This window comes from Aspergillus mulundensis (assembly GCF_003369625.1).
Source record: "Aspergillus mulundensis strain DSM 5745 chromosome Unknown scaffold_3, whole genome shotgun sequence".
NCBI classification, from domain to species: Eukaryota; Fungi; Ascomycota; class Eurotiomycetes; order Eurotiales; family Aspergillaceae; genus Aspergillus; species Aspergillus mulundensis.
In genome coordinates, this window is record NW_020797891.1 from 2,619,156 (window position 1) to 2,642,680 (window position 23,525).

Sequence of the window (23,525 nt, forward strand, 5' to 3'; positions counted from 1 at the left end):
TAATAAAGGTATTATTTATATACCTCCCGTGCCCGTGTTATAATATAAAATTATAACATAATATTATAATAATTTTTATACAGGCTACTTTAATTATAAAAAAATTATTAAACTATTTACCCGTAAGTTTTAATAAAAAAGCTTAATAAAAATACACGTGTGTATATTAAAAAATATTTTTTATATTAAAAATTTAAGGTTTTAAGATAATTACCTTGGGGGAGTTTAATATTTTTTTTAATATTAAATATATTATAAAAAATATATTTATAAATTTTATTATTAATTTACCTTTATTAAAGTATAAAGGGCGTGTTTATAATATAATTTTAGTAATTATAAATTAATTTAGCAAGAAAGTAAAATATTTTTTTATTATTAATAAAATTACTACAAAAAAGTTAGCTAACTTATTTATTAAAAAAATTATATATAATATAAGGTTGCCCTAAAGTATAGTAATAAATTAAGGTTTACTTTTTACTTTAAAATATTAAATAGCCTTTTATTAAGCACTGTATATTAAGTAATAACTTAGTATAGTATATTATTTTTAATTAAATAGTTAAATTAAGTATTAAAATTAAACACTTAAGGCGTATTTACGCGTGTATTATAATTATTAATAAAATAATTAAGTATTATACTTACTACTAGCATGCTTTGCCTATAATAACTTAAAAAATAACTTAACTAGCTATACTTTATTAATAATAAGCTATAAATAAAAACTAGTAATTTCTAGGCTTAAAAACCTAAAAAAATTAATATTTTATTTTTTTATTAAAAAGTACTTATACTATTTAAAATAGCTTTATAAAAACTTATAAAATTATATAAATAAAATATAAAAAAGCAGGCGCTTTACTATAATTAAAAATATTATTTAATAAAATTTAAGGTTAAAAATAATATCTTAATATTTTTAAAAAATATTAAATTAATATATTTAAGTAAAAAACTTAACTTAAAGTATAATAAATCCTTTAAAATTAAATTTATTATTAAAAAGTAAGTATATTAGCTCCGGCTTACTAGTATATATAGTTAGTTAAAAATTTATTTAGTATTTTATATTTTTTTTTTAAAATTATTTATATAGTAAGATAAGCCTAAGAAGGAAAAAAGTAACTATTAATTATAAAATTAGTTAATAAAAAGGAAAAATAAAAAGTTAAGGCTATTTTTAAAAAATAATATATTTATAAATATAATAAATTTTTTATTAAATAAAAGGGCTGGCCTAGCTATAAAAATTTATAAAAATTACTTTTTAATTTTAAGCATGTATAAAAAGCCCTARTAAATTATAAAAAACTAGCTATAATAATATTAGTCCGCCACTAATTTAAAAAAAAGGTAATAACCTTATTAAATTAAATACTTTTTTTACTAGGTTTTAAGGTTTAATAAACTACTAATATTATTAAAAAATTATTAAACTACTACCTAATTATTATTAGTTACCTATAGCTTTAAAAAGGGGTATAAATTTTTTTATTTTATAAGATTTTAAAATTATACCTAAGGCTATAAGTAAAGTAATTACCTTTTTTATTTTTTTATAAAATTTTAAAATTTAATAAACTATAGCTAGATTACTGCTGGCTTGGTATTAAAATTTATTTTAAATTATAATTTAAAATAAAAAACTATATTTATATTAAAGTTAAAGTGTTAAAAAAAGAATTTTTTATTTTTTTTTTAAAAAAAAAATAATAACTAGCTACGTGGTAAAGGCTATAATAAAAAATTATTATTTAATATTAAAAGCAGGAGTAGGGGCCTTTATAAGCATTTTTTTATACCTAGTATTTTTTTAAAAAAAAGGTATAATAAGCTTATTTTTTAAAAAAAATATTAGCAAACTAGTAGCTATCCTAGCTATTATTAAAATAGGCTAGGGGCTATTTAATAATAAGTTAAAAAAATTATATAAGCTTTTAAATAATTAAAGCTAATACCTTTATTACCTAGACCTTGGCGCTTATTTTTTTATTATAAGTTTTTATTATTAACTTAACTTAATATAAAAATATATTTTAATAATAAATATATTTATTATAGTTAACAGGGTTTATTTATTATAAAAAAATAATATTTTTTTTATATAAAATAATAGGGGGAGACAAGTGCCCTTATTATAAATATAATAAAAGTAGTTATACCTAGGGACTAAATAAACATAGTTATTAAGATTATTAATTAACTTATTATTTTTACATGCTTAAATATACTTTATATACCATAAGTAAACCTATTTTTTATTAGCTAATATTTATATTAAAGCTATTTTACTAGCGGACTAGCTAAAAACAAAAAGTACTTATAAAAAAAAGGTTAAAGGCTAAAAAAAAGCCTAAGGGGGTAGTAGTATAAAACTTATAGTAAGGGTATTAGTAATAATAGTAATTAGTATAATATAAGGTAAAGTAAAAAAAGGCAAGCTAGTAAGTACGGGGGCTATAATTAAATAATAAAATAGTTATTATAAAATTAAAAGTTAATATATTTAGTAAAGCGCCGGCGGAGCGCCACTAGTTAGTAGTTATTAAAATAAAAAAAAATTATTAAGTTATTATTTATAATTTTATTATATATCTTAAAGGCGCCTATTAAATATAAGTTATATTAATTATTACTATTATTATTACTACCTAAAAATTAATTAAAATTAAAGTTTTTAAACCTAAAGAAGAACAGGTATAAAAAAAATTAGGGATACTAAGGGCTTTTAAAATTAATAAAAATATTATACTAAAGGGGTTTTATAACTATACTATAATAAAAATATAAGGGGTAAAAATAAAAATATTTTAAATTACTATAATTATAGCAAGGTGCTTTTTTTTTACTTATTAAAAAGCTAGGGCAGCGCCTAAAAAAACTTTTTTTTAGCTATAATAAAAAAAGGTAATTTTTTATTTAGTAAAAAATTTAATAAGTTTAGAAGTTTATAAAATTATAAACTATATTATAATTTATATTTTTATACTAGGTATTATTAAAGCGCCGCCTTTTTCCTTTTAATTATAAATAAATATTATATTTTATTTAAAGCGCTATAAATAATAAGAATAAGATACTAAATTTAATATATTAAATAATACTTTAATAAAATTAAAAATAGTAATAATAAAGCTATATTTAATATTAATATTAATAATAATAGTAATATTTTATTATTATTTTTTTTTAGTTTAGTAGCGGGTCGCGGACAACCCTTTAATTAAAAAAAATTATTAAGGCTAATATTTTTTTATTTAATATTACTAAAGCTAACCTATTATTAGTTTAAAATTAATACCTTAAATAACCTAAGCTTTAGCCTTAGGCTGCCAAGGGCTTAATATACTTTATTATTATATTAAGTTATATAACTTAACTAGGTTATTAATATTTAAGGTTTTAGCTATTAATTAAGCAAGGCTAGGGTAAACCTTAAGTATAAGTTAAAGTAAAAACCCATGCGCAAAGTATTTAAATTTATATTTACTTTTTAATTAAAAATAACTTAAATATAGCTTAAAAATTTATAAAAATAGCCTTAAGGCCAGCCTTTTTTTTAAATTTTTAAGTAACTTTTTTAATATTATTTAACAGGGTTTAAAATACTTTATTTTTATTAAATAAATTTCTTTATTAATATCTTTATTATTAGTAAAGATCTTTAAGACTTGTTGGTCTTACAATTACTTCTAAAAAATTATTATTATTTAAACCCTTAACTTTAACTTAATAACTAAATTAAGCTTTTTAAAATATAGGCGCTATACTTAAATAAAACTAGTATAAAGCCATAAGCTATAACTTTATATAATAATAATAAATTTAATAATTATAACTTTAAATATAATAAATTAAAGCCTAAAATTAGCCCTAAATTTTTAGTTATATTTATTTTTATTATAACCACTAAATTAATAAAATAGCTTATAAATATAAAATTAGCTAAGTTTATTTTTCTTAAGCACTTTAACTTTAAAAATTATATAAAATATAGCCTAAACCACTTAAAATACTTATATAAAATATTTAATAAAGTAATTAAACATACTAAAAGTTATAAAATATTAATTATTATTATAAAGGGTATAAATAACATATATAAAAAAATTAAGGTTTATAAATATCACGCGCCTAAGGCTTTGGTTTACTTATTATTTATTAAAAAATTAAAAAAAATACTTAGCATATAATATTATAAAAAAAATAATACTTTTATTAATTTAAATAAATTTATTATAAGGCAAGCTTACACATACCATGGTATTTTTTTTTAAAGTTTATATTTAAATAATGTTTTTAATTAACTATAATTAATATAAATTTACTTTACAAGTATTTTAATCACGCGGGTATTTTTAAACTTTATATTATAGCCTAGGTAGAAGGCCTTAATATAAATATTATTAATTAATTAAACTACTTAGCTTGCCTTAAGGCTAAATTTTATAAAATATTATTTTAGCTTGTCCCGCGGGAAGTAAATCCAGGAGAACTATAATATATAAATATATAACTTATTTAATTAACTAAAATTAGTGATTTTAATTACTACCTTATAATTATTAATAATACCACCTAATTAGCCGCGGTATACTATATTAAAAAAAAGTATTTTAATAACTAATATTATACTAAAAATATTATAAGCACCTTATAAAATAGTATATTTGCGCTATTAAAATAAATAATAGTAAAAAGTTTTTTAAGTATAAGGCCTAGGCTAAGCCAAAAAATTTAATATTTTAACCTTTTTTACTAAAAACTTTAAAGTTTAATAAGATTTTAAAATATTATACCTAGTATATTAATATAATAGCCCAAGCTATAAAAATTAATACTAGTTTACTAAAAAAAATATAGCTTAAAATAATTAAGGCTGCTATTATAACCTTAAATTAATTATTTATTATTAAAAATTTTTATAATAAGTTACCCCTGTAACTATAGCGTGAATATTATTAAATTAATAACTTAATACCTTATTTTAATAACTTCCGTGCTTATAGCTATAAATTATATATTTATATATTAATTAAAAATTATAAATAATTTTATAAGCTTGCTATAAGAGCTTTAATTAGCTATTTAATTAAATATAAAAAAAATAATAATAAAATTTTTTAAGTATAGGTTTTAGGAAAGCAGGTTTACTACTTAAAGTATATTTTATTTAATAAATTAAAGTTTTATAAAAATAATTACTTACTTAATATTATATTTATAAAAGATACCCTACCTTAACTAAATAAATTAGCGCTAGGGGCCATTATATATAGTATTAAACTTAATAATATACCTATTTTTAAGCTAATTTTAATAATTTAGGCACTTAAAACACTAATTACTAGCTAAATTTAAATTATATTTTTAATTTTATAATGCTAATTAACTTTAATATTATATAATAATATTAAATTAAAGTTACCTGCCTTATTAATATTAAAATACTAGGTTAACTTTATCCTAGTATTAATATAGTACTTATATATTAAAAATATAAAAATTTTACTAAAATAATTAATTAATAATAATAATAATAGTACTAGCGCGCTAAGCCTAACCTTATTAAATTATTTTAATAACCTTAATTTAGTAATACTACCTTAATTTTTAATAAAAAATATTAATACTATAATAACACCAGCTTATACACTATTATTAATAAATTTTATTAATTAATTTTAAATATAAATTATATTATTTTTACTAGTAACCTAAGCCCTACTTACTCCATGCTTTTAAAAGCTTTAAAATAACCTTAATTTACTAAAATTAGCGCTAAATAATATTTAAAATATATATAAATAAATTTTTAAGGCGGATTATTTTAAGCCATGTATATTTAATATAAATACTAATCTAGTACTTAATATATTAATTAATTAAGATTTAGGAATATTAAACTATAAGATACTAAATTAATTTTTTAATTAATTAAAGGTTTTAATAATAAAGGCCACCTTACACAAGATAAATATAAATACTAATATTTTTAATATAATAATTATTTTATTAATTAAATACCCTAAACCCTATATTAATTATAGCCCACTAACTAAAGTAACTAAGCACCTTAATACTAAAGTTATTAAAATATTTAAGGGAATAATTTAGTATTTACTTATTAAAAGGTTTTAAATATTAACTAAAGCTAAATTATATATTAATAATATTAAAATATTAAAATTTTATAAAAAAGCGCGGTAATTCAAGTTTTTTAATTAATAAAAAAAAGCTATATTAATTTATATTAGCATGGTAGTTACTATAAATATATAAAAGCTTATTAAATAGTTAAAAAGGGCTAAAATTATTTTTAGTAAGTGGGTATTTATACTTAAAAATAATAAAAATAGCTTTATTTTATTATTTAAGGCTTGGATTATCACGTGTGGTAATTACTAAGTTATTAAATTAAATTATAATAAAAGCTTTTATTTAATTATAATTAATATAATAATTAAATATATATTAATAGCTATAGCTATTTAAAGGCTTAGCTAGTGCTAATTTAATATTATTAATACTTATTTTAATATAAAAATAGTTAATTAAAAGGTTTATATATAATAGCCACGCGGCCATAAAATTAATAATAACTTTATATATAAAATATAAAAAGTTTTATTTAGCCTTTATAATTTTATATATTTATAAAACTAGAAATTTAATTAATTACTACGTGCTAAGGGCTTTAAGCTACTTATTAAAAAACCTTATATATATATTTAAAAGTTATTTTACATGCTAATTATTACCTATATAAATAATAATATTATTATTATTAAGATAAAAATTAATATAAATATTATTATTAGCCTTTTATAAAAGATTTATAAACTTAAAGTTAGTAATAAATTAATTAAATTTTTTAAATTAATAATATCCTATAATTATAAAAATAAGATAATTTACCTTTTTTAAGTTATATATATAAAATAAATAGCTTAGTATTTTAGCCTTACTAAGGCTAGGCTAGTAAAAACATTAATAATAAAAGGGTATATTAAAATTATATAAAAAGTTAATTAATTAAATATTATAAATTTTAATATATTTTTAATTTTTAATACTTTTAGCACTCACGCCTTTACCTAATTAATTAAATTTTTTAACTAGCTTTAAAAAACCCGTGTTAACCTTGTATACCTAGTTTAATTTTTATAATATTAATAAAAAATTTTAATTATTAATAATATAATAGCTGCTAAGCACATGGTTTATTATATTATAATTAATTAAAGTAATTTAATACTTACTAAAACTTATATAAAAAAAATAATTATTTATTTTAATATATTTTATTAAAATTATTTTAATAAAAAGTTTATTAAGGGCTTTATTATATACCTTTATAAATTTTTTATTATATAAAGTTTAAAAAAATAAGTAGTTATAGTATTTTTATTTATTATAATAAAATTTTTAATATTTAATAAGGCTATTAAAATAGCCTTATTTATAAAAAAGCTTGCTAAAATACTTAAAATATAAAATAATAAGTTAATTATAATATACTTTAATAATAATAGTGCTATTATTAATATTACTAGTTAAAAATTTTTAGTTATTACACGCTAGTTAAATAATAAATACTTTTTTATATAAAATATTTATAAGTAATACCTTATAAAATTTTACCATGTATTAAAAAAAACCCCTATAAATAAAATAATTAAATTACTAAAAGTAACTAAGTTTACCATTTTTTAAAATATAATAAGCCTTAAAAAAGCCCTTTAATTAATAAATTAAAAGTATAAAAGTTTTATTATTTTTATTTTTAATAATATTTCTTATTTAAAATATATATATAGCTTTATAATATAACCATGTATTACTTAATTAAAAAGTATATTAAATACCTAAAAAACTAGCGCCTAAAACACGCTTATTTTAATTAAAACTAGCGCAGCATGTAATAATTAAGGTTTTTTTATAACTTACCGCTTGCTACATATAAATAATCCAAAGGTTTACTATAAGCAACGCTATTAGCTAGTTATTAAAAACTAAGCCACAGGCATTTTTAATATAATTATAGGTTTTTTAAATATTACTTTTTAGATAATATTAAATTAGGGAAATAGTTAATTTATTAAGTAAAAAATATTAAAATTTAAAGGGCTTATATAATATAATACTAAATATATTACCCGCGAGAAATAAAATACTAACTTTAAAAACCTAGGTAATTTTAAACACAAGCCCTGCCTAATTCTTATAGGATTAAGCTACCTAAATAATACCTTATTAAAATTAAGACATAGTAAAGGTGTTGCCGGGCCATAGCCCCCCTAAAAGCGTGTTTTCCGCGCAATTTACCGTTTTTTTACCTATAAAGGAAGGACTATGCGGCGCGGTCATTTGGTCCTATGCTTCTCCATCTCCTGCGCTATTCGCGGTTTCTTTTTTCATGTCCACCCAAGGATTTAAAACCTGGCTTCCGTGGTGTGCACATATCAGCTGACTAGCCAGATGCGCCTGCGCGCGACAACCACCTGCAACTGCCACATATTATACCGCAGTCATCTGCCACAATTATATTATCTAAATTTGCAAGCACACACGTCTCTGCCATATACACAATTTGCAGTACACCTATGAGATAGAGGCTGAATTTCAGTTAATAGTGGAATACAGGCCCTGTCTTAGCGAAGCCGAAGAGACATGTTTAGTCAAGTCTCTCAAGTCAAAAAATAGTATTATGCCATTGAATTACCGATTTGCTGGATCTACCGGGATTCAAATGTGGCGAGATTAGAACCGATGTTGATCACTCCACGGACATACTCTGCTTCACAGACCTTGGATGGGCCCTCCAACTCAACAGGTAACTCAAAGCGGCTGCGTTTCTCTTCACTCACAGGCTGGCACGCCGTGCCCACAGATGCCGACCATATAACAGAGATGCCATTAATTTGGCAGGCTGGAAGTGTGCGCGTCGGCGAGGTTATCAGGTTTGCTCCAATCAACATTCCTTTTTCCTTTGAACCATATTAATATGTGCCGGTAGATACACTTTAAATTACAGGCCAGCGGCCGACGAAACTCAGCCTCCCCCAGCTGCGCTGCATGTGAAGGTAAGAAACACATCGGCAATACCACTGCGAGCCGCATATCTACATGGTCCATACACTCTATATGCGTCGTGTTATCCATGTTCATTTGACCCAAGCACTGGAATCGGCACTACCGACGCCTCCGATGTCCCTCAATTCGAGCCGTACCTCAAAGCTGGTGGAACTTGGAATGCAGTGATACCTGTGCCAGTTTGTAGGCAGCAGGGAGATTCTGGATCCGGCGACTATACAACTCGACAGGAAACCACATGGATTATCGAGATTATATCGCAAGTCATATTTTCGAGCACTGCGTCGGTGAACTTCGAGATCGTGGTTGGTCGGAATGAGATGTCATTGGATCTTCCACCTTCTAGTGCGCGGTCCTTACCACCTACCCCTGCCCACCTGCACGATCACTGGCCTTCGGGATCTAAAGGGGAGCAACTACTTGCCAAACAAGGTGTATACTCGGATTCCATAAGGCTGTTGATAGATGATACCGCTAGCCTTTGGAACACCCCGCATCTTCCCGCTTCATGTCACAGTCAGGAGTCCGGTAATGAAGACTCATTGATACCCGAGCCCACGTTTCACGAGGCTGATTCTGCATCCGTGTCTCGACAATCAGTTACCATGGGATCACGCGCCAAACCTCGAACAAAAATCCACCTTGTCATATTAACCCATGGTCTACATAGCAATCTTGGAGCGGACATGCTGTATCTAAAAGAAAGCATTGATGCCGCCACCAAGAAACGCAAACCTTGTCAGAATTGCCATAGGTCGACGGACGGATCGACGCAAGAACCATTATCGACTCTCTCAGAGTAAGCGCTCATTCATTTCTCAAAGCTCAATTTATGTGCTTGCTCAATATTTTATCGCCTCTGCTGACGCTGCCAATCAATTTAAACCAGTTCTTGTGGCGCATGTGAACATGATTGCCCAGACGAGCGTGTTATCGTTCGGGGTTTCCATGGGAATGCGGCGCGCACAGAACGTGGGATCCAATACCTAGGCAAGCGTCTTGCAAAATACGTGCTGTTGATAACTTATCCTGACCAGCCTTATTTACCGCGCAAAAAGTCAAAGGTCAGAACCTATACCAATCTATTGGCTATATGGAGAGCAAAAGAGTCGAACGATTTTCACCCGCAGTCATTTTCAGACAGGGATGAAGAGCATTTACATATCGATAAGCATAATGCATACCAGGTAACGAGTATCAGTTTCATTGGACACTCGCTCGGAGGCCTCGTGCAAACATATGCTATTGCATACATTCGAAAACACTCCCCGGACTTCTTCGAGAAGATCAAACCCGTCAATTTTGTTGCCTTAGCTTCGCCTTTCCTTGGGTTGAGCAACGAGAATCCCGTGTACGTTCGGTTCGCTTTGGATTTCGGCCTTGTTGGCCGCACAGGTCAAGATCTAGGACTTAGCTGGACAACACCAAGGGCCAGGAGTGGGTGGGAGGCCATAATGGGTGGGAAAGCAGAAACATTCAATACCGAAAGACCCACACATGCACGGGCGAAGCCTTTGCTGAGGATTCTCCCATCTGGTCCAGCTCATGAGGCACTTTCTAAATTCAAGAACCGCACATTATACTCCAATCTGGTCAATGATGGGATCGTGCCGCTTCGGACTTCGTGCTTACTTTTTCTTGACTGGAAAGGACTAAAGCGCGTTGAGAAAACGAGGCGAGAGAATGGAATTGTTGGAACAATGGCCGAATGGGGCTGGGCCGAATTGACCGGGGCGAATTCAAGGTCCCCAGGAGTTTCTAGCCAGATCAATGGCCGAGAAGCCACAAGCATTTCTGCCCCAAGGGCCGTGGAGCAAGTACCCCTTACTGTGGATACCCGACGAGGCTTTTCGACACAATCTTCATCCTCTGTATCCTCTTCTGCTGGAATGGGGTCTGCAATTCAGGCGGAAATGTTGTATGAATCTGAGGACAAGTACATGAACCCCCAAATGGATGGACCTTCATTGCAGCCATCGTCTAGTCCTCTGGGTGGCTTGTTCTCGATTTTCAGATTAAAGGAGCCTGGCCACAAGCAGGTTAAGATTCTCAGACGCAGCCAAACAGTTGCTTCTCCGATGGCGGAAGATCTGGTTCAGCAAGACGGCCCTTACTTTGACCATACCTCTTCCCATGATACTGGACTAGTACCGCCACCTAGAACAACTGTACTCGAATCCGCTGGTGACATCCTTATGCCTCCTCTCCCTGCAGTCGATTACATCGTTAATCCCGCAGTTCGGCCCCGAACCATTCTGCATGACCGGATCTACCACCCCGAGGATATTCCCCCTCCGGCCGTAAAGCGACGGAATACAGCTATCAACCAGCACGGGACCGTGGCAGTGGATCATGTCTCGGCTGAAGACGCTGCAAATGACCCGGGGCTCAAAGTGGAAGAGAAGATTGCCCGGGCTTACCACCGCGGGCTCTCGTGGCGAAAGGTCCTCGTTCGCTTAGAACCTGATGCTCATAATAACATAATCGTTCGTCGAATGTTCGCGAATGCTTATGGCTGGCCAGTCGTACAGCACCTGGTCGATTCCCACTTTGGACCAAGGTCTTCAGATCACCTGGGAGGCATCTGCAAAGACAGCTCAGGAAGTCCAGCCCCGCCCGTCGAAGCTGCAGATAATGGTCCTCATGATCAAACTCAGCTGCTACCGCTCACTTTGAATGATCCCGTCGCCTGAACGCGCCAAACAGCCTGGCTAACATTATAATTAGCACCCCTTTGCAGATTTGTTGGGGGTGATAGTACAGTATTAGATGCAGATCCATACGCTTGCGTTGGTTACGTTGGCCCAGCGCCCGGACACCACGAGTATTGCTATAGGGGTTTCAAGCTGTCTACTGTCCGTAATAATTAGCCACCAAGCATCTGGTAAACCGAAAGCATGCTGCATAGATATACGAGGTCGTCAGAAACAATAACCTAGCTATCAATTCTGAAGAAGCAAGTAACTCCACACCCTTCCCTGTACCCCGCGTATTCAAGGCCGACCTATTTCCGGCAGTACATACAAAATGTCTTGAACCAATTGATTAGATAACCGCCCATCGATTATTTGAAGAGGCCCAATAATGTTTTCTGAAGATGCTGATGCTCGATCGGAATTTATTCCGTGTGGTCTGGGCCGTCCGGCCCACACGACCTTAGGTACCGGTACGTATCGATAAGAGTCAGAGCCCTGCCCCACCGAACGGTTGAAATTATTGAAGTAATTTTTTCTGGCTTCATTATTACGTCCACAGAGGACGGACTACGTACCGATAGTCTCACCTTCAAGACAATAGTGCTGCAGTGTGTAAACAATCAGGATGAAAACCGAATTGGACGAGGTATGTAGCCGATACCCATATGCCAGAACAGCGGTTGTGTGAACTCACTCAGTTCTAGCTAGTTGAATTCCTCCACCATGGAAATACTCAAATCAGGCAAATAGGTATGCCGAATTCCATACTTGGTTTTAACCAATGTTAATGGTTTAAAGCTTGCGAAACCCTAGTTGGATACTCAGCCTCAAAGCCGGAAATCTTCAAGCGTCACCAACTTCTGCCTATACAAGATTTGAAACTCCTCGTTCGAGACTATACAGTCAGTGAGCACGCCTCTTTTGGGATCAAAACTATGTGAAGACTATTTCTGCCCTTACAAGAATCTGACTTCCGGATAGCCTATCGCGAGCAACGCGTTAACGATACTCGTCAATCTTTCCGGCGACCAGGAGGTCCTGCATAAGCTCGCCAGTGATGATAATTTTATTGAGACACTCCTTGTGAAAGTGACTGTAGGTTTTTGCCTTCATGGTTCCTTAGAAGACCATGGCATTTTCTTGCTTGCCTGAGTCGTTTATAGCATACAACATGTACTGTCCACTAACCGCCCATTGACAGAATCCCAAGGAGCGCAATGCAGATGGCATCTGTATGCTATTCGCGAACCTTGCGAAGTCCGGACAGATCAAAAAGCTCTTCACGCTCAAACGCCGATCTGCTCAGCCTGTGTCCACCTCCGAAAATTCGATCGATCAGTTGATGGATTGCTTCGTGAAGGGCGCCGAGGGTGCACTTAATAAACATTCAAATTACGACTACTTGTCTTATCTTTTTGCCGACCTGTCGAAGCTAGAAGAAGGGCGTGCATACTTTACGTCGAGGCAGGATTATGATGGGGTTGTGCCAGTTACCAAACTCACCGTGTTCACGGAGCATACTAGTACGGTCCGAAGGAGGGGTGTTGCATCGACCATAAAGAATGTTGCTTTCGAGATACCGTTCCACCCGACTCTTTTCTCCGAAGACGAGGCCAATCTCCTCCCCTACATACTTTTGCCGATTATGGGACCAGAAGAGTACAGTGAGGAGGATACTTCAGATATGCTTCCGGACCTCCAGCTGCTGCCCCCGGACAAGCAGAGGGAGAGCGACAATGGCATCATCGTTACTCATCTTGAAACCCTCCTTTTGCTGACAACTACCCGGGAAGGACGCGATAGATTGAGAGCGGTTAGTGTTTATCCGGTGATACGAGAGTGTCATCTTCGAGTTGATGATGATGATGTTCGTGAGGCCTGTGATAGGTTGGTCCAGGTCATAATGCGAGACGAAGAGGATGAAGGAGACACCTTTGCATCGCGGGATCAAAATGATGACCAAAAGATAGTTGAATTGTTCTAGAGTATTGTGCTGTTTTTAATGATGTGGATATGCACTTGGAAGTCAGGCACTAAACTTCTGTTAATACACATGTCCACTGCAACGGAGTCTACAATACCTATAGGGCCAGCCTTGAAAATATTTATTATTGTACTCCTTGTGATGGAGCAATTAGACCGGTTAGGCCGCAAGACAGCAGTCAAAGGTTGTAGTAGTCACTATCATAGTGCTTATGAATGACCTGACTTGCAAGGACCCGCTAGTCATATTATATCTATATTCTATTCATCCAAGAGAGAGAAAGAATAAAATCTCTTGGCGGGTTTTACTGGGTTCTTTTCCTCAAGTGACCAGTCACGGGCCACCGCCAAGTGACAGTAACAGTTAACCATCAGGGTGGGCCATGCTGTAGCTTATATAAGCCGACGATGCTTATCTCCCCCATCCTATTCCTGGCACCCATTTACAACACAGTTTCTGCTTCTATCAAACGGAACCATCCGTGAAGATTAACTCCAAGGTATACTACAACCGGGCTCTTCATATAATCAATTTTTGAATAAAAAACCACCCACGTGTTCTCTTTATCCCTCCCAGAATCGCGGCTCGCTCGTCGGTGTCATTTCCCGAGTAGACATCATGACGAGCACACCTAAAAACAAACCAACTCCTCAAATGCCAACGGCGTCATCCGGCGTACCGCCAATGCGCATCCGGCGAGCTAGAGCAGCTGATCCGCTTGTACGCCCGAAAAGGAGGACCGCGGCGAAAGGCCCAGCCGAAGCGCTCAGATCGTTCCCCGCGCGAGCAGCGCCGTCTAATGCGCAAATTGATAAACTCAACATACCCACAGCGAAAAGTGAGTTTGCTGATAATGGATTCAGCGGGCCTCTACTCTCTGAAGCTTATGTGGATTACCCTCTCGTAACCACAAAGCGAGCGATCAAGGAAAGTCTAAAGCATCATATCGCGCGTTTCGCTTCTAAAAAGGCAGTGGATCCTCGCGATGAGTCTCAGTTTACAAGGCCTGTTAGGCTTCAACGCCGGGACCCGCGGACACGTTTACACGAGCTCAATATGGATAAAGGGCAGGCCAGCCAAAGGCTTTCATCGGAGACAAGCAACCAGGTTGACGATGTCGAACGAGAAGAGATGGAGGCCAGGAAAGTTGCGCGAGAGAAAGAGCGAGCAGACAATCTTGCTCAAATAGCCCCGTCCGTCGGGTCCGCCCCGAAGCGAACGAACGTTCCAAAACAAAAGACACAGCAGGTTTCTAAGACGGACATGACGCCAGAAGAGATTGCTCGGACTCGAATCAAATATGAAGAGGCTTTACCTTGGCATTTAGAGGATTTTGATAACAAGAATATCTGGGTTGGAAATTACGAAGCGGCGCTATCAGAAACACACGCGGTCTTCATATTTGGAAGCACGGGGAAAATGACGATGATCCCAGTGGAGAAGTGGTACAGATTTAATGCCAAGAACCAATTCAAGACGTTGACGATTGAAGAAGCGGAGAAGTTCATGGCCAAAAAAATCAAAGATCCCAGGTGGTTCATGGAGAAGCAACAGGAACAAGCTCAACGACAGGAGCTAGAGAAATTTGCCAGGCAAAGAAAGGTCTACGCTGGAAAGCAGGGTACCCCGGCTGCCGAGGGCCTAGAAGCGGATGATATGGATTTCGAAGAAGACCGCTTCGCCGATGATGAGGAGCACGACGATTTATTTGGTGAGAACGAAGATGCGAAGGCGGCAGAAAAACGAATAAAACAGGATCAGCTCAAAGCGAACATCTTCGACCTGAAGAACGAGAAAGAATATGAGGAGGAAGAATTACGAGAAAAGAGGGAGAAGGAGGCTCGTCGCGTCCTTGGCAAAAAAGTTCGAAAAGCCCTCCAGAAGAGGGAAAAGAATTACGATTACAGCAGCGGCTCTGATGCCAATCCTTATACGGATGAGGTATGCTGAGAATGAAAATTAGGCGAAATGCTAGAAAGATTCTAACAATTGGCATCATTTAGAGTTCCGACGAGACGGACGACGAGAAGCCCAAAGAGGACGAACGGAAGACTGAAGAAGAAAAAAGCAAGAAGGATTCTGCTACCTCTTCAAAAGGCAACACTACTCCTTCAGGTCGCCCAAAGTATACTGATCCATCGAAGAAACTTGCAGTTGGTGTCTCCCGGAAGCGTATTGGGTCTCCCAATGTATCGGACGCTAGTGGGACAGACACATCTCGCAAAAAGGGCAAGAGCAAGCACTCACCCTCGCAGAGTTCATTACAGCCGGGTTCTCGCCCTATGTCACCAGCCTCATTTTCTGCGCCGGTTCGTAATCCAGCCGGCCCAGGCGGATTACCGACTAACGTAGCTCAGATCAACAAGAAGCGCGTGCGGAATACCCTTCCTGGCGCAGGCTCCGCCAGTGACATTGATGGTGGTGCGGGATCGGCTGGAGAAATGAGTGAAACCGGAAAGCCCAAGAAATTGAAACTAAACCCTCCCTCGATGAACCTTCAAGGGATAACGCCACAGAGATCCAGAGCTGGTAGTCCAACCTCACTGGCAGTTAAGAATTTCTCTGGAAGTCGTGCCAGCAGCCCGGACTCTATAAAAGGCATGTAACACACTGACAGCATCTTTACCACACACCGCGGAGAAGCGATTATTGACGTTTATAGGATTCAATGCCACCGGCCAGCCTCGTGTTTCGACTCCTGGACCTACGGCGCAAGGTTTCCCTAGCCCTGGTGAGATCCATGCTGCCATTCCTGCAAGCGGTATCCTGAGCACCGATCTGCTAAAGATTTTCCGACCACGTATCGGTGACTCACGAGAAAACCATAGAAAGTTTATCGCCATTGTTAAGGATGTTGGTGTCTATGGAAAAGAGGACCGTTTATTACGTCCGGGCCCGTGGAGAGAAACATAACTTCTTGTGGTCCCGGGGTTTGAAGGTTGCGCACCCTGCCAACATTTTCTTTGCACCAGAGATCGAACCCAAAAGCTATTTGATAACTATTCAATATAAATTCAATCTGATGTTTAGCTGGGTTGTCATACGTATATATAAGTAGTTCTCTTCCGGTTTCATCAGGTACATACATAACACACAGAACGAGTGTGACTAAGGTAGAATGACTTATTGCTCGCTTGGTTGATCGGGTACATACAAGCAGCCCAGGAACAAGATTTAGTTCACGGAGGGTTTAGTCAAGTGGAAACAGAAGGCCTGCACGAACTGACGACACGACACACAACTCTGTGATTTGTATATATCATTCCGAGCATGAATGTTATTTGAGAAATGAGCACGGGGTGCATGCCCAATCAAGACAAGATAACTGCAAACAAACATCCCTCGGCGCTAAGACGAGCTATATGACTAAATAAGAATTCATAAACTAGTGCAAGAAATAGGTTTCAAGACTAAGCTGCGGCTGTACCGCCTGTGCGCGAGCTTCCCTCACTACCGTCTTCATATTTCTCCCAGTTCGCCAAGATATGGGCGATCCTGGGGGAGTTTGTGAGACGGTACACATCTTCGAAGTACTCTTTTGTAATCTCAAAGGGTCGTGCCGTGACATTGGGAATGTACTTTCCAACTAGTTTGCTCGGGTCGATAGTGGTCTTGTTGATCTTCTTCAGCAAGAAGGATCGGAATGGTTTCACACCGGAACGAAGGAAAGTACTGTGGAAGGGCACATCGATTCCCTTGAGCGGGATTGTAGCAAATCCACGTTCAAGGTTGATGGGCTTGGGCTTGGCTTCGGTTTGTTTCACACATTCCCGGATGATATTGACAAGGTGGGCCTTTACGTCTTCTAGGGACATGCTCTGCATCAGAGCCGGGATGTCGATGTTCTGCGCTTTCAGGTAGTTAAGCAAGTTGGTGAGACAGTCGAGTGCTCGGAGCTATAAAGATTAGCAACTGTCCAACAAAAGTTAAGGGTGTCGGCTTACATCGCCAGCCGCAACATATTGCATGTTTGCAACGTTGTAGTTGACAATTTCCAGGAGCCAGCCGGTTTGCTCGGAGATGTTCCCAACGACATACTGAAGGGCCTGCTCGTTAAAAGTCTTGGAAATGCGACTGGGGTTGACAGCACACATTGAGTAGTTTGAGCGGCCCTGTTCGTCTCGCTCCACAGCAACTTGCATTGTCAGACCGCGATAGAAGACAACAGAGACCAAGCTTTCGATGGGCATGACATCAGCAAGGGCGGCGAGGGCAGAATACTCGCCCAAGGAATGGCCGGCAAAGCTGCTGTCTCTCTGAACAAGACCCTTTGAGCGCATGTCTTCAAAGCTTGCCTTCTCCATCAAGGTCAAGGCTGGTTGAGTAAACTGGGTAGCGGAAAGGAGCCCAGTGGGTGAGCGATAAGTATAGGAGGCCGTAGTCTCATCGATCTCTTTGAAGATCTTCTCCGACTTGATGGTGCCGTCGGCATTGACGGTCTCGAAGGTCATGGACATGTAGTTCTGACGAATTGCTTTGCCACGGGGTCCGCCAAAGTAGACCGTAAGTTCCTTCGGGTTGTTCTTGACAATGTCAATAATCGACAGGCCGTAGTTCTCAATGAAATGACGGTCTGCGCGATCCCAAACTTCCTTGGCAACGGGGCTGGTAGCATACAGCTCCATTCCCATTCCTTGTTCTTGGGAACCTTGACCGGTGAAGACATATGCTGTTACCGGCTGCTCAACTTCAGCTTCACCCAAAAGAACCTTGTCTTCCGTCTCCTTGTTGCTGGCCTCGACCTTGATGATCTTGCGACCGGCAATCATACCCACGTGTTGCAGCCTGACGTTGATCAGGTCATTGGGCAGGACCATGTCGACAAGGGATACATGGAAGCCGCGGACACGGCCAATATTGTTTTCGGCCGCCCAAGTTTCCACGAGGCTGCGGACTGCAGCGCTCGTGTACATTCCATGAGTGATTGTACCGGGCAAGTTTGCGTAGCTAGAAAAAACTCGAGAGACGTGGATAGGATTGTAATCACCAGACACCCGAGCGTAAGTCTCGTTGGATGCAGGAGCACGGAGGACCAAAGGCGTCTTACCGCTGAGAGGAATAGGGTTTTCGAAATAGACGGGCTGCTCGATGGAGGTTCCGTTTCGCTGGAGATAGTCGATGACCGGGTTACCATGGGATGTACCAGCCTCGTAGTCGACAGATGCGACTTGGATCACTTCTTTGGTGGGGAGCTCGAGGAGAACCTGACCCATGGTTTGGACCTGGCTGAAAACGTTTTTGTTCTTGAACCGGATTAGACTCTGAAGACGGAACGTTAGGGTCTGTCCTAACAACTCAACGTCATCCATGTCAAGGCGGAACCATTCTTTAGATCGAAGAATGGCTACATCACGGCTAGACGCAAGGTGTACCTGCATCGGGACCTCATCTTTGCGCTGGAAGGTATTTTCAAAGTCGGTATAAGCTCCACGGTAGAGGAACTGACTAGTAACATGCATGATGGGTTCGCCATCCCTCTTGATGGTACCGCAGACTTCGACAATCTTTCCAGAATCTTCATTGATAATTGAATTGATCTGCGCTGTCGTGTCCAGAATATCGCCGACCTTGAGCGGCTGAGCACCAGGAACCATCTTGAAACCATTAGACAGATGAACCAGCTTCAGCAAGTCACCGTCGATCGTGCGAGGGAAGATCGGCTTTGTAATAGCTTTCCATCCCGCAACGATAGCGAAATCCATGGGAGCAAAGACTTCTTTGCCCGGACGTTCAACGAAGGCCTCACCAGTATTGCCCACCGCGTGGACGAAGTCGGCAACAGCCTTCGAAGTGATAGTCTCACGGCCTCCACTAAACGTGGCTGTCGTTGGCGTATCGAATGGAACGTCCTTGTTTCCGAACCAGATGCGGTAATAGAATTCCTTGATGCGATCGTTACGGCTGTCCATGACTTCTCTAATGGGGGCATATCCTGTGTCCGGGTGGTAAGTAAACAAGAAAGTCAAGGGAACCACGCCGTTCTCGGCAGTTCTTCCTTCATACAACGTAATCGCGATTTGATCCTTTTCGTTCATCTTGATATCGACGGTCTTGACGAGTTTGCCCGACTGGTAGGGTTCTCGGACGTTGATGACAGTTCTTGGAGAATCCTCGGGGTTGACAATTTCAACATACATGCCAGGGCTCGGCGCAATGATTCGCTTCATGGGGTTTGTCTGGAAGCGATGACCTTGCACAAAGACATCCGCCAAAAACAGAGCGTGTCTCCAAGAGTATGAACGACCTGCAAGAAGACGGCACCAGCGGTTCAGCTCAGGCAGATCCGAGGCAGAAGAGGACAACCGGTAGCTAATCTTGTTTGTGTCTTCCGAGATCGTAAGGCCGTCAGTTTCGATTTCCTCATGTACCTCGCTCAGTCGTCCTCCAAAATATTCGGTGATAGGGATGGTCTTCTCGTCGCCATTGTACACATCTCGGACGAGGCTGTCAATGTGCCCCTGATGAATGGAGTTCAAGATGTCTCCAATCGGTTCGTCGATGACGGTCGAGAACTTGGCGGCCATTGGACCTTGCAGGATACAAGTTCTGCCGACATCCTGACCCACGACTGCTTCCAGATCCTCGCTCTGCCATAGGGAATCCTTCTTAAACCAGTATTCAAAGTTTTCATCCAACGAGGGGACAAAAGGCACGGGTTTCTGCCCACGGCGTTGGCAAAGTAGAAGAAAGTGCTGAACGTCCTGAGCATTGATGAGTTGGGCTGCCGCTTCAGGATAGGCTGCGAGGATATTGTCGACAGCGGGATAAGGAACATTGAGCTCCGAATAATTTTGAAGAAGTGATGCTTGTCCTTCGCTGATGGTGAAGCGTTCTTCAACCCGACGGATGAAATCACCCGTAAGCTTCTTTAAGGAATCATCTATCCACCGACCCTCGTGCTTGACATACATCAAATCAACCATGCGGTGAACAACTTCTGCGTATGTCATATCTTCCAAATCAACTGTCTCCCCAGCGGAATTGCGTCCGAACCAAACCTTGTGGAAGTCGTCATTGAGCTTCTTGATAATATAATTCCTTTGCTTCTTCAACTCCGGCACGCGTTTCGCCTTGTCCAGCTTGAAGATTTTCTGATCCATCTCGTGCCAGAACAGGACACCGCGAGTAGCCAATTTGTGGATCGGTTCTCCCATTTCTGAAAGAACAGTGACAACTCCGCCAGCGGCGCCTTTGTAAGTCTTCTCCCAATCCTGGTCGTCAAGGCCAGGGGCATCCACAATAGCCTGCTTGGCATTCTTAGAAGTGTGCGCTTCCTTGGCAGTCATCATGCGGCTACCGAACAAACATCCATCGAACGGCATTGAAGGGTAACCAAAGCAAGATGACCAGTTTCCAGAAAGGTACGGATACGTGTCTTCGGAACCACCGAATCCACTACCGGCGACAAGAATGATGTTCTCATGGCGCCTGATGCGGCTATACATCTGCAAAATGGGCTGATGGAAGTCCTCGAAAGAGTGGTGTCCACCACCGCGACCACCAGTCCATTGTAGAATCACAGGAAATTTGGGGTTTGCCTTGGCGATATTAATGACCTGCTGAATAGCGTCCACGGAACCGGGCTTGAAGGCAATGTGTTTGATACCGAGGGTCTCGATGTATTCGTTGGCAACCTCGATAGATGGAACTCCAGCACCGATAGTAAGTCCTTCAATCGGCACTCCGTCGGCTCTAAGCTTGCCGATAAGGGGAATTTGCCAGCCCATAGCGCGCGGATTGACGTAGATCAAATTAACGGTGATACCCCGACCCGGAGGAATCGCCTTTTCGATCTTGCTGATCGCATCGGTCATAGTCTTGGCATTGTAGTAACCTCCACCAGCGAGTTCGATGTGATAGCCCGCATTCATTGTTGCAGCAACAAAGTCCCACGGAACGGTAGTTGGCGTCATTCCAGCGACCATGATGGGTGGGATGCCCAACAAGCGGCTCATTTTGGTGTCAACGAAAGTTTGGCCGGTAGCATTCTTGGTCAGACGTGGTCCATGCTCCTTGACCCAGTCGATGGCATATTTGACCGAATGTTCGTCACGGTCGAACAGTTCCGGTTTGTACCCAACCTCAGCGTTGGTGCCATCCATGGCCCCTGCGAGTATGACACGGACGCCTGTGCCGTCCTTGTTACGGTTGGTAAGCACTCCAAGACCCGATATACCTCCAGGACCGAAATCGATAATGTGAGTGGCATTTGGAAAACCTGTTGTCTGTTCCCAGTTCACAGGGTCATGAGTGATCATTCGGACCAGCGCAGGAACGACATTGGCATCGGCGATCTCTCTCAGATCCTCGCCGGTCTTGGTGCCATAGACTGGAATGGTAAGAGACTTTGGCGAGATCTCCACTTCCTCGAGGTCGTCCATGATACGGTCAAATGCCGAGTAGAGATACTGGCTGTGGAAAGGAGCCGTGATTGGAAGGAACCGGTTGACGAAGCGGACCTTCCGCTGTGTAAAGGGAACGCGGTTTTGGTCCAAGCCAGTGGGAGCCTTGACTTTGCGCAGACGAAGATTGAGACCGTAAAGCGAAAGAGGCGGGCCTGTAACAACAAAGTTACGGGCGCTGTTGACTAGAGAGATTGAAATGTGGCGATCCTCCGGCAGATGTTGGTTGGTCATATCGATGTGCTCTTGAACGGCAGCGCGCGGAAGGTCCCGAATTGATAGCATAGGAGTTGGCGTCCCTTCCCCATTCTCGATTGAGTCTTGTAATACGGATGGAGCAATGGATGTGCGAGGGTACGCTTGCTGGCTACGCAAACCAATCCAGAAAAGCATTGTCAAGGCGTTAGCGGCCGCCTTGTCAAAACTCTCCCAGGTTGTGGCTGAAGCGATCGCAGCGGCAGTGACAATGCCCTGGGAGTGGCCAGTAGTCCCACTAAGCCGCTCGAGAATATCGCCCGGTTCTTTTCCAAGCACCTTGCAAGTGACAGCAAAATGCGCCAACTGGACTAGACCAATCAACGGTAAACTGACCGGAGCCGACACAAGATAATCAACATCTGGCTGAGTGTCAGGCTCTCGGAGCCATTGCATGACATTGAGACCCTTCGGGTAAAGTTTGCTGGCGTCTGGCTCGCGAGAAAGGGACTGCAGTAACTCCGCCGACGAGGATACGAGGTCATCTACAAATGGTGTGTAGGTGTTGTAGACTTCTCTCAACTCGTCGAAGTATTCTTCAATGTTTCCCTGACCTCCGAAAACCGAGTAGATGCTCGCCTTCTCATCTGAAGCGGCCCGGAAGAGTGCGGAGTCATAGGGCTTGGTTGGCCTGCCGGCAGCTGCTCGCCCAGCATAATAAGCCTCGACAACCAGGACTTTTTTGGCTGTGATTCCAGGTAAGGTGGCTGCCACCGCATGAACATCATTTCCGCGCATGAAGGCTCGCTCAAATTCGTTGAGAACCAACTTGAGAACGTCCTGATTTGTCCCGTGTGCGTCGTCTTCACCCTCCTCAACTTCGTGAGCAACATGACCGATGTACCGAGCAACAAGCTCTGCTACCGAAGATGGTTCATCGTCCTGCGCAAGTTCGTCTGTAGGCTCGGGTAGGGAGGTTGTGAAGGTGCCTTTCAGCTGCGAGGCATGGAAGTGGAGCGATGTTGGCACAAGGAAGGAAAATTCGAGGGATCCATGAGAGAGAATTAGGGGCCTCAATGACTGCGATGACCGAGGTGTGTTAATGCCGGTCTGAGGACCCGTTGCCGTTCCGTACATCTTGTGTTT

The 23,525-nt window shown here is 38.2% G+C and overlaps 4 protein-coding genes across 4 annotated transcripts; 3 read left to right on the forward strand and 1 right to left on the reverse strand.

Moving 5' to 3' along the window:
• Positions 1-8,778: 8,778 nt before the first annotated feature.
• On the forward strand, positions 8,779-11,795 carry DSM5745_04306 (lipase ROG1 family protein; the record flags this gene model as incomplete). The annotated part of the gene is made up of 3 exons (XM_026746322.1): positions 8,779-8,969; positions 9,044-9,901; positions 9,992-11,795. 3 exons carry the CDS (start codon positions 8,779-8,781, stop codon positions 11,793-11,795), a joined length of 2,853 nt encoding a protein of 950 aa, XP_026605318.1.
• A 628-nt stretch (positions 11,796-12,423) lies between these two features.
• DSM5745_04307 (protein HGH1) lies at positions 12,424-13,782 on the forward strand (the record flags this gene model as incomplete). Its single annotated transcript, XM_026746323.1, has 5 exons — positions 12,424-12,444; positions 12,503-12,548; positions 12,597-12,700; positions 12,780-12,893; positions 13,000-13,782. The coding sequence occupies 5 exons, from the start codon at positions 12,424-12,426 to the stop codon at positions 13,780-13,782; spliced, it is 1,068 nt and encodes a 355-aa protein (XP_026605319.1).
• Positions 13,783-14,400: 618 nt separating this feature from the next.
• On the forward strand, positions 14,401-16,695 carry DSM5745_04308 (transcription factor IIF subunit TFG1; the record flags this gene model as incomplete). Its single annotated transcript, XM_026746324.1, has 3 exons — positions 14,401-15,723; positions 15,786-16,311; positions 16,445-16,695. The coding sequence occupies 3 exons, from the start codon at positions 14,401-14,403 to the stop codon at positions 16,693-16,695; spliced, it is 2,100 nt and encodes a 699-aa protein (XP_026605320.1).
• A 497-nt stretch (positions 16,696-17,192) lies between these two features.
• Positions 17,193-23,516, reverse strand: DSM5745_04309 (tetrafunctional fatty acid synthase subunit FAS1; the record flags this gene model as incomplete). The annotated part of the gene is made up of 2 exons (XM_026746325.1): positions 17,193-17,678; positions 17,727-23,516. 2 exons carry the CDS (start codon positions 23,514-23,516, stop codon positions 17,193-17,195), a joined length of 6,276 nt encoding a protein of 2,091 aa, XP_026605321.1.
• Positions 23,517-23,525: the final 9 nt, after the last annotated feature.